This window comes from Natator depressus, chromosome 5 (assembly GCF_965152275.1).
Source record: "Natator depressus isolate rNatDep1 chromosome 5, rNatDep2.hap1, whole genome shotgun sequence".
Taxonomy (NCBI): domain Eukaryota; kingdom Metazoa; phylum Chordata; order Testudines; family Cheloniidae; genus Natator; species Natator depressus.
Genome location: NC_134238.1, coordinates 16403743 through 16420643, shown reverse-complemented (window position 1 = coordinate 16420643; position 16901 = coordinate 16403743). Strand labels below are relative to the sequence as shown.

Genomic DNA, 16901 nt, shown 5'->3' with positions numbered 1-16901 from the left:
ATTGCATACTAGGTGCCTTTTACCTCTACTGAACTGGGTTTTCCCCTGCACGGCAATCTGTTCAGTTGGCAGCCTGAACTGGGCTACTAAGCAACTGGAGTAACAATATTTAAAGCAGCTTAAGTACAGTAAATTCTTAACAGTAAGAAACAAGCAAGTGATTCAGCTCTTGAACACCTAGCACAAGTTGTCATAAAGCCGAACCTGTCCCTAAATCCTAATTCCACCAATACTAGAAATGTTGGTTAGTAGTATTAAATGCTGCATTAGTTAGTCTTTCAGCCAATCCTCATAAGATTTCCCTTCACATCTCACAATATTTAACAGATCATTTTTCAAAAGGGTAAAAATAATAGGTAATGTGACATATGAACCTTCAGTAGTTTATCTTTTACAAATAAAAGTAATGCCATCGTGCTGGAAAACAAAATGGCAGGATGACAGGAATAATACATATATTTTTTAAACACTTACTATTTACATGTTTTCCATTTTTTAAAATTTGATCCGGCTGATTAAATATAAGTATATAACATTTATTCAATTTACAGATTCTAGTTAGCTGATTAGTTATTAAGGTGCTCAGAAGTGTGGATGAAAACAGAACCTACAATAGATCAGTTGTGGTTATAGTTATTTACAAAGCAGTATTGTTTTTCTATTGACGTAGTTACCTTCCAAGGAAGCTGAAAGCAAAGGGCCTTGGAAAGATCGGAATATTTCTTCATAACTGACGTGTATATATTTCATATATACACATTATATATATACATATACATACACACACAGAGTATAAGAACTATATATATATATATATATATATATATATATATATATATATATATACACAGTGTAAGAATCTAATGCCACCAGTAAGGGGATCACCTTTCCTTGCTGGTCCCTGTTGTACAGCCTGCACAGAGGACCATCTCCAACAGCCAAACCATTGGTTTAAGTGACCACTTGAACGTATCTTAAACGTTTCCAGTACAATTTTGTTCAGATTTTAGCCAAAGACCACCAATTTCTGTTAGAAAAATGATGTAACAATACTTAGCACTTATATAGTACTGTGGCTGCTCAAAGCACTGTACAAACTGCAGCTAATTTACCCATCCAACATCTGTGTGAGCAAGGTATTATTATACCTATTTTGCAGATGGAAAATTTGTAATGGAGACATTAAGTGACTTGCCTAAGGCTACATAGCAAGTAAGTGGAAGACCCAGGATCATAACTCAGTACTCCCTAATTTCCAATTCTCTCCTCCCTTGCAGACCACACTGCCAGGACTTGCTGGTCCTTTGAGCAGTTGCTTAAGATAAGTTTTGCTGCATTATGTTTATTTATTTCATCCACCCATAGTTATGGTGCTGGGTCTTCTAAAAATGGCAGACTTCAGATCCACATCTAGACTGCAGAAGGAAAGACTTGTTTATGTGAAGAACCAGATTAGAAGAATGTGCTTATTAGTGAAAATTCTCTCTCCCAATGAGAAAACCAAAATGACCCATATACCATGGGTCAGATTCTTTCTCCATTAATATTCTTGCAGCCTCATTTTCTGTCCTGATGGCCAAATTCTGTCCTTAGTTACATTCTTCCAACCTCTATTTCCTGATTAAAGGCAGAATTTGGTCAAAGGTGGACATAGGACTAATTATGGAAAGAGATACCCTTACATTACTCCTTTTTGTACAGACAATACTCAGATGAGTTCATGAAAGAAGTCCTTTGGTTCAACGTGTTAAGAACCTGTCAAACCAGGGGAGTGTCTGACCATAATGAAGGGACTCCCCTTCATCCTTTTTCCTTTAAGATGCTATATATAAAAAAGGAAGTTGATTCAACTTCTGTTTGTAAACTTGTACAGTCATCTCTCCATTGTACATTGAAGTACCAAATAGGTCCCAGAAGTTACAAGGCAAGATTGTTAAGGCAGCATAAGAAACTCAATATTTCATTCACACCTCTTGACTCCTTTAAGTGTATTTCTGAGGCATCAAAAGGGGTTTCTGGTTTGTGCTCACCTTTTAATAAAAAGGCTTTCATTATACTGTAAGAAACTGACATGTTCAATGACAGATCAAACCTTAATTACTGTTCACTCTAGGGTAACTGATGCATTATCAAAGACTTACAAAGAGATTAGCAGTGAATATCAGACATTGTTTCTTTACCACCTCTCTTTCTGAAACACCTCTGTTTGTACAATCTCATTAGGGTGTTCTGAAATACAAGCCCCATTTATATCATTGAGCTTATTGTCTGGGAGATCCTCGGGTTTCGTGCAAAGTTTCAGCGCCCGAGAGATGAAGACATCCAAGTCAAACTGAGGGTCTGTTTCACTGTTTACATCCTTAGATTCTTTATGAGGATGGTGAGGAGATGACGGCAGACTCTGTTCTTGAAGCTCTGGAAGAGGACTAGGGCATTCAAGCCCTGACTGTGTGCTCTTAACCCACTGAGCTATCTCTAGAAAGAGGTTGGATGGTTCTTCTTCCAGTGATAACTCTGCAGTGGGTGCTATAGTTGCTGTTTTCCAGTGCGACAAGTCTAAGATAAGTTTGGGCTCTGAGTAGTGATGGGGCTTATTGTCTCTCCATAGCAGTTTGTCCAAGTAGGAAGGTGACCCCACTTTGTAATCACATGATTTCCCATAATCAGCATCAAACATTCGGTCCATTGAGGAATGTGATTGCTCCAAGAATCTCTCTGAGCTGCTTTGAGAATATTTGCGTGGATCAACTTGTGCTTCTTCAGCAATGGAGTCGGATCCTGCTCGTGGGTCCCGTTGTACCTCCTCTATGTCATGGTATTTGTCATGTCGCCACTCCAAATCAGAAGAGAGACTTACATGATACCTGGGAAAGACATTCTGCGATTAGATGGAAAATTGTTGGCTTTGTTTGTAAGTAGGAGGAGTGTTTAAATAGATGTTCCCACTGCTGCTGCTGCTTTTACCTTTCCTATGCTAAAGTACCTTTTATCCAAAAATTTCAAGGGCCCAGATCTTCAAAGGTAATTAGGCATCTAACTCCCATTGATTGCAATGTGTTTTACAAAGAGTAATTAATTATACCTTCAAAAGCTATTGTGAAATAAATACATGTTACCTATGTGTTAAAGGCTGAGAGTTTAAGTGATTTGCCCAAGGTTATACATGCAAGCAGGGGCAAAGATGGGAATAGAAACTAGTAGACTAAATTTCCAGTCCCTTCATCTAACCACTAGACATATTCTCTCTCCCTAGAACATTAGATTCTTGGGCCAACATTAAGTGAACTTTGCGGATCTACCTAGAAACACCTTAAAAAGACTTGTTTTTCTGAAAATCAGATTCCTTTAAGGTGTCCCCTGTTGGGCCCAAATATCACTAATGACTTTTGAAAATCTTGCCTTGTGCTCTAAAATTTACTGCCCTATACCAAAGATCTCCAGGCAGCTGGGAGAACAGTCAAAGCCACTGCTTTAATGTGTCATACCAGGAACTATAAAAGCAAAGGGATAAAAGTGTGACAAACTGACCTTGAGATATTGATTTACTGCTTCACTGACCATAACTGACAAGGATCCAGGGTATGCAGGTTTACATTGAAAGCAGAATCACGAGGCTCTCAAAATTACTCTTTACTTAATTTGGCTTGTTTGCCCCCAGATGCTTGTTCACTCAGACAGGGATATAAATAGTGTTGAACAGGACGGATTTTTAAAATTATTTTTTAGTGATGGTGAAATGTGGTGAATTGACAGTTCTGGAGACTTGACGCTCAACCTGAGATGACACCTGGAAGGAGCAGTTGTCGGGATGTGAGTAGAGTTAGGTCTCTCTGGTCTATTCTGTCCTTGACCTCTCTGCTTAGACTGCCAACAGAGCTGCCAGTTAGCAAATGTTTTTTGTGATAAAGGACATCTGTTCACTGGGAATGGAACCAAGACAACCACATTCATTTCACGTAGGCTGCTGAACTGTATCAGGTGGTAACAGTTCTTAGTCACTATCCACCTGCTGTGGATTTGAACCTGTAGCCTGGATTTCAAAGGTTCCAGAGCGCAGTAAAAATCCTCTGAGCCAACCAGGCTCCCTGGGAAGGAATGAGTTAAAACCGAAACATAAATTTACCTTCTCATTCCCTCCACCTCCTCACAATTCATAGCCTCTGTCATTAAAAGTCATCATTTGCCAAGAATTGCCACAAAGTAGTCGCTGATACACCGCAGTGATTTCCTATTCAATGTATATTGAGAACCTGCAGTATGGCAGATAGCACTGCGTGGAAACTCTAGGCAAGAGTTGGCTTTTTAGTGCCAGCTTTCAAATTACACCGTTACCAAGTAAAAATCACTGATGTAATAAAACACCAGCTTCCTGGGCACAATAAAGCTATCCTCCTGGTGTGTCACTTGTCCATATTTTAAGAACAAATACATCTTATTTGTTTTCAGTCCAAAGCATCATAAGTCGAAACTAGTAGCAGGTTTTAAACAGCAGAAACAATGAAAGAGGGTATTGAACCAGCTGCTGTCTCATAAGCAAATGCCTTTTTGAGACAAGATGACATTTCGAAAGAACCTTGTCATTCATTCAATTGTCTTGTTCATCTCATCTTCTTCTATTTCCCCCAGGACAGGAATGGAAGGAAAATTATGATTCAGGAGGAAATCACATCGGTGATGGCTTACAAGTCGGAGCCCCACTTGGATAACTTTCATATCCTCAAAATATAAAGGTTTCAGAGTAACAGCCATGTTAGTGACACATTGTAAGGAGAGTGATCACTTTAGATAAGCTATTACCAACAGGAGAGTGGGTTTGTGTGTGTGGGGTGGGGTGGGGGGGGGAGAAAACCTGGATTTGTGCTGGAAATGACCCAACTTGATTATCATACACATTGTAAGGAGAGTGATCACTTTAGATAAGCTATTACCAGCAGGAGAGTGGGGTGGGGGGAGAGAAAACCTTTTGTAGTGGTAAACACCCATTTTTTCATGCTTTGTGTGTATAAAAAGATCTTCTGCAGTTTCCACAGTATGCATCCGATGAAGTGAGCTGTAGCTCACGAAAGCTCATGCTCAAATAAATTGGTTAGTCTCTAAGGTGCCATAAGCACTCCTTTTCTTTTTTCAAAATATAAAAGGGTTAATAATAGCCAAAGGATTGAGACATCATTCACCTTGACAAACTTTTACTCCTGGAGAAAGCGTGTCTATGAAACGCCATGAAGAGATCATTAATCTTTGAGACACTCAGCAGCTTAACAGCACTACTTTGCAAAGCTGCAGTCACCGTATCAGGAACTGCTACTGTAACGCTGACAAACCCCGGTTGGCAGGATCGAACCTGGGGCCTCTGGAGCTTAGTGACTGAGCCTCTACCACATGAGCTAAAAGCCAGCTGGCTGTTAAGCAGACTCATTTTATCTCTCTCTCTAAGTGGTCTCGGTGCCACTAGATGGGACAGAACACCACGCCCAGGAGGTGTGTGGGTTACATACTTCCCCTAGCTGCGGACGCACATCCTGAGCTTCAGAGACTTCCCAGTTGAAATCCCGGATGACCCCCCACTTGTAACACCGACAGACCCCGGATGTCGGTGGGCAGGATTGAACTGGGGACTTCTGGGGCTCATGTGCCCTTAATATACATGGTCCTCTGTGCTTGGTAAATGAATTGGGAGGAACCTTATTCCCAGGAAAATTTTTAGTTTCTTAAAAACATGGTCCCTTTGCCAGGCCCAAACTTATCCATCCCTTCCTTCCATCCATTTGTGGCAACAAGGGAGGTTTATGCTAGCCATAGAGCTACAGTAACTCAGTTAGACTGCACAGCCCAGCCCTAGGAGGCGGGGTGGAGTGTCCCAATCACTGTGAGATGCAAAGCATAGATGGGGAGAGTGCCACATTTCATACCTGCAGAACTGGGGGCTTGTTGCTATTTTAGGAGTTCTGCAGCAAATCAGCCTTTCAGCTTCTCCATTGGCTAAGTCAGGCTACAACAGACCCAGTATCTGTGGCCTGATGCAGCTTGAAAGGTGGCAGATATAGTATTCTTAATCAGACCTTTAATGGTCTCAAAGGGTACCAGAATTAGTATTATAGCATTTGGATCAAGAAATAGAAAATAGAGAAAAAGAGCCAAATTCTTCTCATTTAAACAGATGCAACTCAGCTGAAATCAATGTAATTCCACTCATGTAACAGAGAAAAATACAGCCCAATAATTTACATGCACAGTGAAAACTTGGTCCCACTGGAAATCAATGACAAAATTCTCACTGACTTTAGTGGGACCAGATTTGTGTTAGAATGATCAGTTGGATAATAAAAGATCGGTGTCCTTCCTGGTTTTAGAGCATGTATTACTGATTCATATAAGAATGGATCAGAGAAATTCCAAATGAAGTCAATGGGTTTTGCCTGAGTAAGGAGTTCATGACTGCCTAGCCTGTTAAGCCACGGATACTGCACCTGTCCCAGTTGGACATCTGGCTCTGGTTGGCTTCCATCAGTAAAATATCATCAATCTCATCCTCAATCCGGAATGGATGCTGAGAAATTGGTTCATCTTCAGGGCAGGAATATGGGCTCATGTAAGGATGCTGCAAACCCATCTCTGCAGTTAATCGATCCCTGGGGTTAAATGTCAGGATCTTCTCCAGAAAATCAATAGCTGTGTACCACAGAGAAACAGGTTCATTAATTCCTCAAAAGCAAAACTGATTTTATTAACAGAGAAACAGGCTCCTGAATCCACAGAGACCCATCTGTTTGATGTTAATCATCATTAAAATAAGAACAGAATTAAAGGTTAAGTCCTATGTACATCTAACACAGAGGCATATTTGTTCTGGATGCATATGTACCGATCTTATCCTCATTGGGAGTTATGGGCATGCATTGGAACAGTTTTTAGCTTACAGTTTTTAGTTCTTTTAACAAAACAGAGGGTATGGCAGAGATAGATCGACATCTCCAAGAGAGATTGTAGAGTCAAGGCTTTGATCCAGCAGGCAGGTCCTTGTACATGAGCACTGATCCAATTGAAGGATAAGGGGCTAAAATGTTATTGTGGAATACTAACTTCCCACTCCAGCTCCCACAGAAATCAATGGGACTCCTTATAGGTGATTCTATAAATCATTCAGTGTCTCAGAGTAGGGACATGGCTAATAGGGATAGCTGCTTAATTTGGATGTGTGACCGGTACTTTCATGCTTTCAAATCCATTTTATGGACTCACCTCATAGCCGGAAACAGGGACAGCTGTAAACTGATTGTTAAATGTTTGAATGTGCATTTGAGGTGGAATTAAATTTAAAGTGCTATTTTTAAAGTGCCTGGTGTAATCAAGGCTATGAAATAATTCTGCCCATTAATGTTTAAATAATTCTATGTGCATAAAATTTGTTTCAGAAAATACAGTACAATGTGATGCTTTCAATGTACACAAACACATGTGATGTAGGAGCAGCTATAGTGCAATTAAAGTGCATACGAAATACTATTTAAACACCAATGATTTTTCTATCTGTTTATGCTTCCTTTGCATAAGGTATGTGAAAACGTCAGCTCCTGTTGTTAAGGACATTTGGTTTACTGGGATGCATCTCAGGCCATGGCCTTAAATTCAGATAATAAAAATAGAGGTGTATGTTATTTTTTCTGTCAGATCATGTTTTTAACCCTAAGTCCTGGAAATATTAACTTACTGTACCTGTAACAATACTGGTAAATATCCCAATTCATCTGGAAAGAAACTGATCTGGGGTCTTCTTTGTGTGCTCACAGGAAGAGTTAACAGTTAACAGTTAAGAGGAAGGAAGGGTGATACCTGTTATACCTGTGCGTAAATATTAACCAATACCTGGTTGTCTCTCACTGGATGATTTTACTGTTTGCATTAATTAATTATGAAGGAATCAAGGTCATTGGTTTGCAACAAGGATCATGGTGAAACAATTCACTCAGAGTTCAAGTCATTTGGGCAAGAAAACTTCAGTAAATTATTTAAGGATGGCAAGTGACATTCCTTTCCACAAATCATGAGAGGAAATAAATTCCTTCAGTACTTAATGTCTGGAACCTGACCGAGACTTCAGCTAATGAGAGCTGATGGGTATCACCGTTGATAAGGACCAATAATGGGCTACTCTAATTAAGAGCCACACTGATCTACATGCGTAGGTCTCTGGTTTGACTCTTTACCCACATGAAAGCAATTTTTCCTTGTAGATCTTGCATATGGAATGTCAACCACACTGACAGCCCAGGATTCAGAGCAAAGAGAACAGAGAAAATACACTGCCACATGGCAGCACCTGAGCAGGCTTGGCCAACCATGGATTTCAAATAAGAGCCTAGGGAGTTCCCTGGTTTTTCACCATGTCTGGGAACAGCACAAAGATGAATGCAGAGCCCATGACTTGGTATTCGGAAGCAGAGAGGCAGCCTTGGCATCTGCTCCCTGCCAATGCTCTTGAAATTGTCCTGCCACCCCTGACTAATTAAAAAGCTGCTGGAGAGTACCAATGAAATGCTCAAGCCCTGGTCCAAAGGCTCGTTGCTTGCAGCACTCAGGCACAGAGACAGAAGTCAGTTTTAGTTGGCCCCTAGACCACAGAAGGGAACAATTGTGCTGGAAGCGATTGAAGTGCTACCAGTCATTCCAGGCAGAAAGTCTTGAAGGTAAATACACTTTCTGCCCCAATCCCACAAACAAACAAACAAACAAACAAAAAACAGCCAGGAGTTTGGAAAAAGTCCTGCCTTGGGATACTGTAGGGGCGTGTCAGGGATCTCAGATCTACATGGATGAAAGGAATTATTCTCTCACTGTGCACATGTGTATTTGTCCAAGAAGAAGGGAAACAAGAAAATTATCCCAACTTGGGGATAAATTCTGGGTCAGTACATTAATAACAACTCCAGAACAGACACATATGAATGCAGCCAAAAGAGCATTCACCAGGCTATAGAGGGCAACGTGTCATACTTTGATAGTGTTACACCTCTGAAAGGCAAGGTGCCCACTCTTAAAGTACCGCACTGCTGCCTTGTAGCCAGACTATTAAAGTAAAACGTCTCCTTTAGGACCTTACACACTTCTCCCTTCCCCTGAGCAGGAGTGGGGAGGAACAAAGTGATTTGGGCTGAGGCACAAGGGAAAGGTGAGAGAGTGCCAGTTCTGTGAGATGATCCCCATCTCCCCTGGACTCTGGAAAGTCTCTGTGTGTGATCCACAGGGAGATGGGGGAAGTGTGGCATGATGCATGCCAGCCGCCCTTCTCAATATCATTGCCCACAAACCTGGAGCAATTCCCCAGCATAACACTGATCCAGGTAGCATTAACTTATGACATTTCCCCATGCCCTGATGTGATTCCTTCCTTAGGATGGGGCTGGGAGCCTAGTGGCCTGGGAAATGCCACAGGGCCTAGCTGCTGAGGGGGTGGCTGGGGCAAGATGAATCGTGAAAGGAATTCTTCCTGGAGAGAGCAGGTCTCCAGCAGCTCTCCTGTGGTGTTGTGTTTGAACTTGGGGGATGGTTCCTCTTGTATAGCCCACTGGGGGGAGATCTGGTCTTAAAATCGGGAGGATGAGAGAAACCTGATCAAAATGTGACTTAAAGCTACGGTACCTTCGCCGTTCAATTCCGGAAGCAGCTTGCGTAAAGGTTTCTTCACTTCCCAGGTGCTGTTGATGAAAGTTGGCATCACTTTGAGCAGCTCCTCTTTGTCCTCTTCATGGACAACGGGGATCGTCTCCAGAATGAGCTGCATCTGTTCCAGCTCATGATTCCCTATATGAGCAAACAACAGGCTTTCAGTGCTGGTGAGATTTTTTTTCATTGTTGGGTGCCTCTATGTTGTTGTGGTTTTGGTTTGGAGTTTTTGAAGACAGAGGATTTTTTCCACTTCTTTTTTTAATCTTAGGAAAATCAAGAATATAAAGTCTTGAATTGCGTATTTCCCCCCTAAAAGTATCCTTGTAGGAGCAGAAATGTGGGAGGAGAGCGTTCTCGGACCTTAGTTAAAGGGATCAAGATGTTGAACCTTCAACTAAAGCTTTCTTCCCTATGGCTTGTTTTTATTACCACCAGTTCTAATCAGCTGTAATAAATATCCCTTCCCCATTCAGTTGCTGAGGTTTCACTTCCTTGATACTTGTGATGTTGTTACTGGTGACTTAATTGGGAGTTTCAGTCCGATGGCCCAGACTGAATGGACATAGAGGTGGAATTTCCCCCTTCGAGATGGGAGCTCTCCAGGTCAATGTTATGGCAACTAGTGGGCATTGCAAGAGAAGCTTACACTGCTACTGTCTGTGCTGTGACCATTGAATAGTTAAACAGAGGAGGACTTCACTCCCCTGACCCATTGACTTGGCACCTTCCATAAGCTCTACATCCACTAAACAAAACAAGAGTGGTCAAACTTGGCTTTGGCACCTCACTTTTGTCCTTGAAGAGGATGGGCCAATGATGCAGGCCAGGTCTACTCTGGAAAAGGCTGTCAGCATAGCTATGCCAGCCAACCTTCCTCATGGAGATGCAGTTTATATGGGCAAAAAAGTCCTTTTGCCAGTATAGCTTATATCAGAAATAAACTATACCATTTACAGCACAGTAGTGCAGATATGTGTCTACACTAGGGCTTCTGGATGACATAGAAACATCACACACACAAAAATCACACCCCATATCACATTGCTATGCCAGGCAAATCCCTAGAGGAGGCAGCATAATGACCTGTGGGGTTTCACACTGGGATGCCTAGGGTGCCCACTGTGGGGTGCCGTGCTTCCTCTGTTCCTTCAGGCTTGCCCAGGTCTGGAACTGGGGAGTGGGGCTGAGTTGTTTGGAAAAAACTCCTGATTTAAAGCTTCAGTTCTGGAGATCGGTGGATAGGAAACTGATTCTTGCTAAGAAATACGTTTACGGGCAGGGTGGCTTTACCCAGTGATTTACAAACACGGGGCCAGATTACTCACTGCACAGGCAGGACAAGAGGCAAGAAGCTCCAGCTCTTGTGCTCCCACATTGTACCTGCTGCAGTCCCTGTGCTTCCCCAAGTGTAAGGGCTGCTCCCTCCAGGTCACCCCAAAGAGTATGGTGCGTGCCCAGGCTGAGAGGGGCGGTCCCCGAGCTCTTGCAGTGACTCAGCTATGACATCAGGACAGAAAGGAAATGAGGCAGGGCTGATTTTATACCCTGATGCAGCCTCTATCATTGGCAAATGGTATCTAGTGCAGAGCCCCGAAATGCTCCATAGGAACCAGGGCAGGGGGTGGTGGGGGAGACTGGTCCACAGTACCAAAAGGACAAGTGGCCTTTGCAGTCCCATTGGCAGGACTGGCTTTATGCACCAGGAAAGCCAGCACGTGCTTGGGGGAGGCACGTTCCAGCCACCCTTTTCTTTTCCCTTGGGCAGTTGCGCTCTCGGAGCTTGGGGCGGCAAATTTTTTGCTTGGGGTGGCAAAAACCTAGAGCCGGCCCGGCCCCTTGGACCGTACCCAGTTGCCATGTTATGTCTCTGATTTGGCAGCCTTGCAGAATCTTTGCTAATTAAATGTCCCCCTTGCCTCCTTTTAAATTCTCACGCAAAGGAACAAACGTACTCCTGACGCACTCCATCACGGTGTGGCTATGTGTCAGCTGCAGGCTGGTAGCTGCTCAGAAACCAGCAATGAGCACGCCCAGTAAACCTATAGCTCTGCCTGAACTCCCCGCCTGTCTTTTCCAGAAATCACTCAAACAGCCAGGTATTAAAAAATCCTTTTAGCATTTGCAGACCCAGGCTTTTAGCCAACATTTTGGCCTCACATGGGCTTTTCGCACTGGTGTTTTCCTGCATCCAATGAAGTGAGCTGTAGCTCACAAAAGCTTATGCTCAAATAAATTTGTTAGTCTCTAAGGTGCCACAAGTACTGCTGTTCTTTTTCCTGAGTATAGTTAAAGGTGACATCCTATGATTATTTATTTCTATAGCAGTAGCACTTAAGGGCTGCATGACTCCAGACTCTGCCTAAGGTTAGGCTCCAAATCTGTACTTAGGAACTTAAATAAAAGTGGTCCAAATTCCAAAGGTCCTCAGTGGGTTTTCTGGGTGCTCCGAAGAACAGGCCTCTTATTTAAACAGATATACTGGACAAATCACGCCTCCCACCAGAGAAAAACCTGTTCTGTTTAGCAAGGCACAGCTAGACTATATGATAGTTTAGAGTGGGTGATAAAGAATCAACTGCACGCAACTGAAACTGCAGGCGGTGGAGGAGGTTGTTACTACACTAGCCACCAGTGAGATTTCGGTAAGGCCGAGGGCCAACGCTCCTACTCTTACAAAAAGTGCTGTGAAATCTTTAATGATCCTCTAAAATATATGGGTGACCTCTCCAGTATTATAATCTGAAGAATGTCTGGTTTACCTCCAGGTGGCTGTTGTCTTTACACTATCCCACTGCTGGTGCATTATCTGAAATGACTAGCCCAGTCCACACCTGGCCTCTATGACAGCTAGGATATTTGTCTCAGTGTTCCCCCGTCTGTTATATCCATTTGTTGTCTCTTGTGTTATGCTTAGAGTGTAAGCTCCTCTGAGCAGGGACTGTCTTTTTGTTCTGTTTGTGTTTGTACAGTGCCTAGCACAATGGTCTAGGATTGGTGTCCCCTAGATGCTAACACAATAAAAATAATATTTCATAGGATAATAGTGGAAAAAATTTCAGTCACTGTAAAATCGCATTTTTGCTTTGACCATGTTCACATTCCCTTCATGTTCATTTCTCACAAACCTGCAGCACAGCAGAGTTTTCCTGGCATAAATGTTTGCGAAAGTGAATTTCAGAGGCCAAGAATACTCAGACACATGAAAGGGAATTTTGCGTGCATAAGTATTTGCTCTAGAAATACTTGAGCACTCATTCGAGCAGGGACCAGAAACGCCATCATGTGACTTATCTGACAGTTTGCAGTAAAGCAACACAGCTGGAACAACAAATAGCCACCATCCAGAGAGAAGTGAACTGTTTTCAAACAATCAGCAATGTTTAAAAAAATGCTATCACATAATAAATTCAAAGGAACCAAGATCAGCTCATGATAGTCTGTGACCAGAAAAAGAGACTGAATTTTTCAGATAAGTCCTCATTATAAATTACCTGGCTCTAGAGACTAACATTCAGCTGTGGTTTCACCATTCCTTCTCAGCTGAGCTCAACAATTTCAGTTTTCTAACAGCAATCTATCTAGCTGCTTAGAAGCAGATAAAGGCCAGTTTTGGTGCTTGGAGATGGGACTAAAATATTCTTTTTCTTGAAGCATGCACAGGCAGACATAAGAAAAGACTGACACAGTGAGAATTTCTATAAAGAAAACAAACAGATGTATTAAAGCTTCACAGACAGCACACGCAAGGATTAGTACTGCCAAGAGAAGTTTATCAATACAAGCAGTTTTCAGATGTTCTCCATGGGTAAAATGTATGACAAAAGGCAGCTTACATCAACCTAACTCTGTAAGCATCTAGCCTAAAATGCAGCTCCCACTGAAATCACTTGCCCACTACACCTACTTAATAACTCCACCGCCGCGAGAGGCGTAGTGCTTAGGCCGATGTAGTTAGGTCGATGCAGCGTCACTGAAGAACTACGTTGCTGACATTGACTGTTGCTGCCTTCAAAAGCTGTCCCACAATGCCCCACACTGACAGTTAAATTGATGCAAGTGCTCCTGGGGAGGATGCACCTCACCGATACAAGGAGCATAGTGCGGACATGCAAAAGCGATTTAATTACTGCAGTGGCTGTAAGTTGACGTAACTTAGGTTGACTTAATTTTGTAATGTAGACCTGCTCTTAGACTACTCACCATGCATAAAGTTAAGGACATGTGCAAAATTTTGCAGGACTGGGACCTAAATTAAATGGTTGCCATGCATCAATAGAACTGTCAAAGATACCTCTTTTAATACTGGTAAATTTCTCCACTGCTAAAAATCCTGAGATTTAGCAAACGACGTATTTGTCCAGATATTACTAAATTTCCATTCAAGGGTGATTATCGATCAGTGGAAAGAAATAAATGGTGGAGGAGTTAGAATGGACCCAGAGTTCACTGAGACATCAGCTCTTAACAGAGCAAGTCTGGGGCGAAGTCAATATTTTAACTGTTAATTCTATTCTTTATCGAAGACTGAATTTGGACCAAGAGTTCCCATGATGGTTTTCACTTTCTCATGTGTACCAAGAAGTGGCACTGCATAAATACCGAGCTGTACTATCAGCTTTCTGTCTGCCTGAATCTCTGCTTATAAACATCCCGTCACCAGTGCTAAGCCGATCGGCTAAGATCAGCTGGATATCTATAGCTGATCAACAAGAGGGGATTTTTGTACCATGAAGTTCCTTGAAGGTTGAATGATTTTTTCCCAACCTGCTTTGCCAGTAAACCGTGGGCTGTAGAGCTACAGCAAGAGTAATGAGCATTTATCTGTGAAATATTTACAGGCCAGCAGTTCTGACCATGCTGCTAGCGATGGCCAAGTGAGATAGAACGATCCAGCCAAGAATGTGGCTACTGCAGGAGAGTTTGATGGAATCTCATCAGTGTTTGTTCTAAATTATTAACACTGCTATCAAAGTCAAACTCACATCTACTTTCATTATTATTTTAGTAGCTGAAATTACGTGCCTTTATTAACCAGGGAAGCTAGACAGAGACATCATTTAGAGGGGGCGATCACCTCTCTGAGACATAATGTAAGGAACCCATGACAACAAACAGCAGACACCATAATCGCCAGCTGAACTACCAAACTGCAGCCTCAGTGATAGAAACTAGGTCTTGCAGCTCCAAAACAAACGGGCATCTTCCATTTCAGTCACAGGAGAAAGTCTATCAGTTACAGTAGCATCATTAAAAAAAATGAGGAGTCCTTGTGGCACCTTAGAGACTAACAAATTTATTTGGGCATAAGCGTTCGTGAGCTAAAACCCACTTCATCAGATGTATGAAGTAAAAGATACAGGAGCAGGTATAAATACATGAAAGGATTATGCCCAAATAAATTTGTTAGTCTCTAAGGTGCCACAAGGACTCCTCGATTTTTTTGCTGATACAGACTAACACGGCTACCACTGAAATCAGTAGCATCAGTGCTTACCCTGTGAGCATCAATCACTAGAGGAAAACACAGGGTCAAATTCCACTGTCAGTTACCCTGTGTAAATCCAGAGTAACTCCCACTCCCAGTCAATGGAATCAGTGCAGATTTACAGCAGTGTAAATCAGATCAGATTCTGGCCCACTGTCACAGACACTTAAACATGCCGGACAATCCATCTGGAAGAGGGCAATACACACTCAGTGCACATGGTGCCTGCCCCTTCTGTGGGTGTTTGGGGAAGGAGGGGACAGGGCCTGGCAGCATTACAAACCCTGAGGTTAGGGGAGAGCAGTGACTCTTCTGGACCTTCTTTTGGGGGGGGGCACACAGAGTGCAAAAGGGGCAGGGAGGAGGACCAGTGGGTAGATGGCACCATGCCTCCACCCCCAGAAACCAGCAGGTGCAATGGGAATGGCATGCAGGTGGGAGGATACGCTGTGCCCTAGAAATGGGTATGGCAGTGGATGTGCTCCCTCTGTGTGCTGGGGAGTTCAAGGAGGTCTTTTTTCTTCCCAGTGTATAATACCTCCCAGGGCTCTCCCTGGAGCAATGCATCATCATGCCCCCCACCCTTCCCCTCCCCTTCCTCAGAGTTCTGCCTACTGGCCTGATATAGCCCTTACCCAGCATGTGACAATGGGTTTAAATGGACATTCCAAAAGGCAATGATTAAATTAGTGCTAATGGTCATCACCCCCCACAATACACACCATCAGTAGGGGCTCATATAAAGATATTTGAGATTTGGGGGGTGAGAAGAGAAAGAAACAGCTGAATTTAAATGACAGAGAGACCTATTCTTAGGGCTTCCTGCAGTGTCCTGCTACAGTGATGCTCTCTAATCTCCATCCAGCTGCAAATGAATACGTTCTCCTACAGAAAAGCTACGTTTTGGACATTCAGAAATTTGCACAGTGACTCCACGTGAAGCTAAAGGAGGAAAACAGGAAACAAACAGTTTGTTGTTAGGCTAAATCCCTAAGTGGAATGCAAATTACAAGTCGTTAAAAATCAAAAGGTCTTAATGGTAATTCTTATTTCCGGCCACTGATTGCTGAATGTGTCCAACACAAAAGCTGCTAACTGAAACCTGAAATAGCTAGTGCTCTTAGGAAGACAGGTCTCTCTATCTGTTTATCCTGTATTTATACAACTGGTATGGCGGTTGTGAGTGCATTAATTTATGAAAGGCAAGACAGGAACTAAAGATATTATGTTAATGTTGTTATCTAGAGTATTAGGAGTTGAACATCGTGCCCTATCTCTTTGGAAAGGTGACTTCCCCTTAGACTTGCAGACAGGTCTAGGATTTGGATTCAGGACTTCAGTCTCAGGATAATTGAACTTTTCAAACAGATCACTGCACTATGTTAAAAAAGAGAGAAATGTGTCAGAGAAATCCCCCTTTGGCAGTGTTGTTGTAGCCGTGTTGGTCCCAGGATATTAGAGAGACAAGGTGGGTGAGGTAATATATTTTATTGAACCAACTTCTGCTGGTGAGAGAGACAAGAGCGCGTCTGCAGGTGTGTGTAAGCTCAAAAACTTGTCTCTCTCACCAATGGAAATTGATCCAATAACAGATATTACCTCACCCACCTTGTCTCTCTAATATCCTGGGACCAACACGGCTACAACAACACTGCATACAACAACGTGATATCAAAATCAGTCGACGTGACACTGTAGCGGGGCAGTTACCCTGCTCCTGGGAGAAAAGGTAGGCTCAGCTGGGGCCACATCT

General features: G+C 42.6%; 1 protein-coding gene across 3 annotated transcripts in view; it reads right to left on the bottom strand.

The window, feature by feature from the left end:
• Positions 1-848: 848 nt before the first annotated feature.
• Positions 849-16901, bottom strand: part of MAPK4 (mitogen-activated protein kinase 4) — a 147751-nt gene continuing 131698 nt past the window's right edge. For all 3 annotated transcript variants that reach the window (XM_074952361.1, XM_074952362.1, XM_074952363.1), the window contains 3 exons: positions 9637-9798; positions 6468-6669; positions 849-2864 (listed from right to left, as the gene is read on the bottom strand). In XM_074952361.1, the coding sequence (XP_074808462.1) occupies positions 2177-2864; positions 6468-6669; positions 9637-9798 (1052 nt within the window). In that variant the 3' untranslated portion in view covers positions 849-2176. The remainder of the gene's footprint in view (positions 2865-6467; positions 6670-9636; positions 9799-16901) is intronic.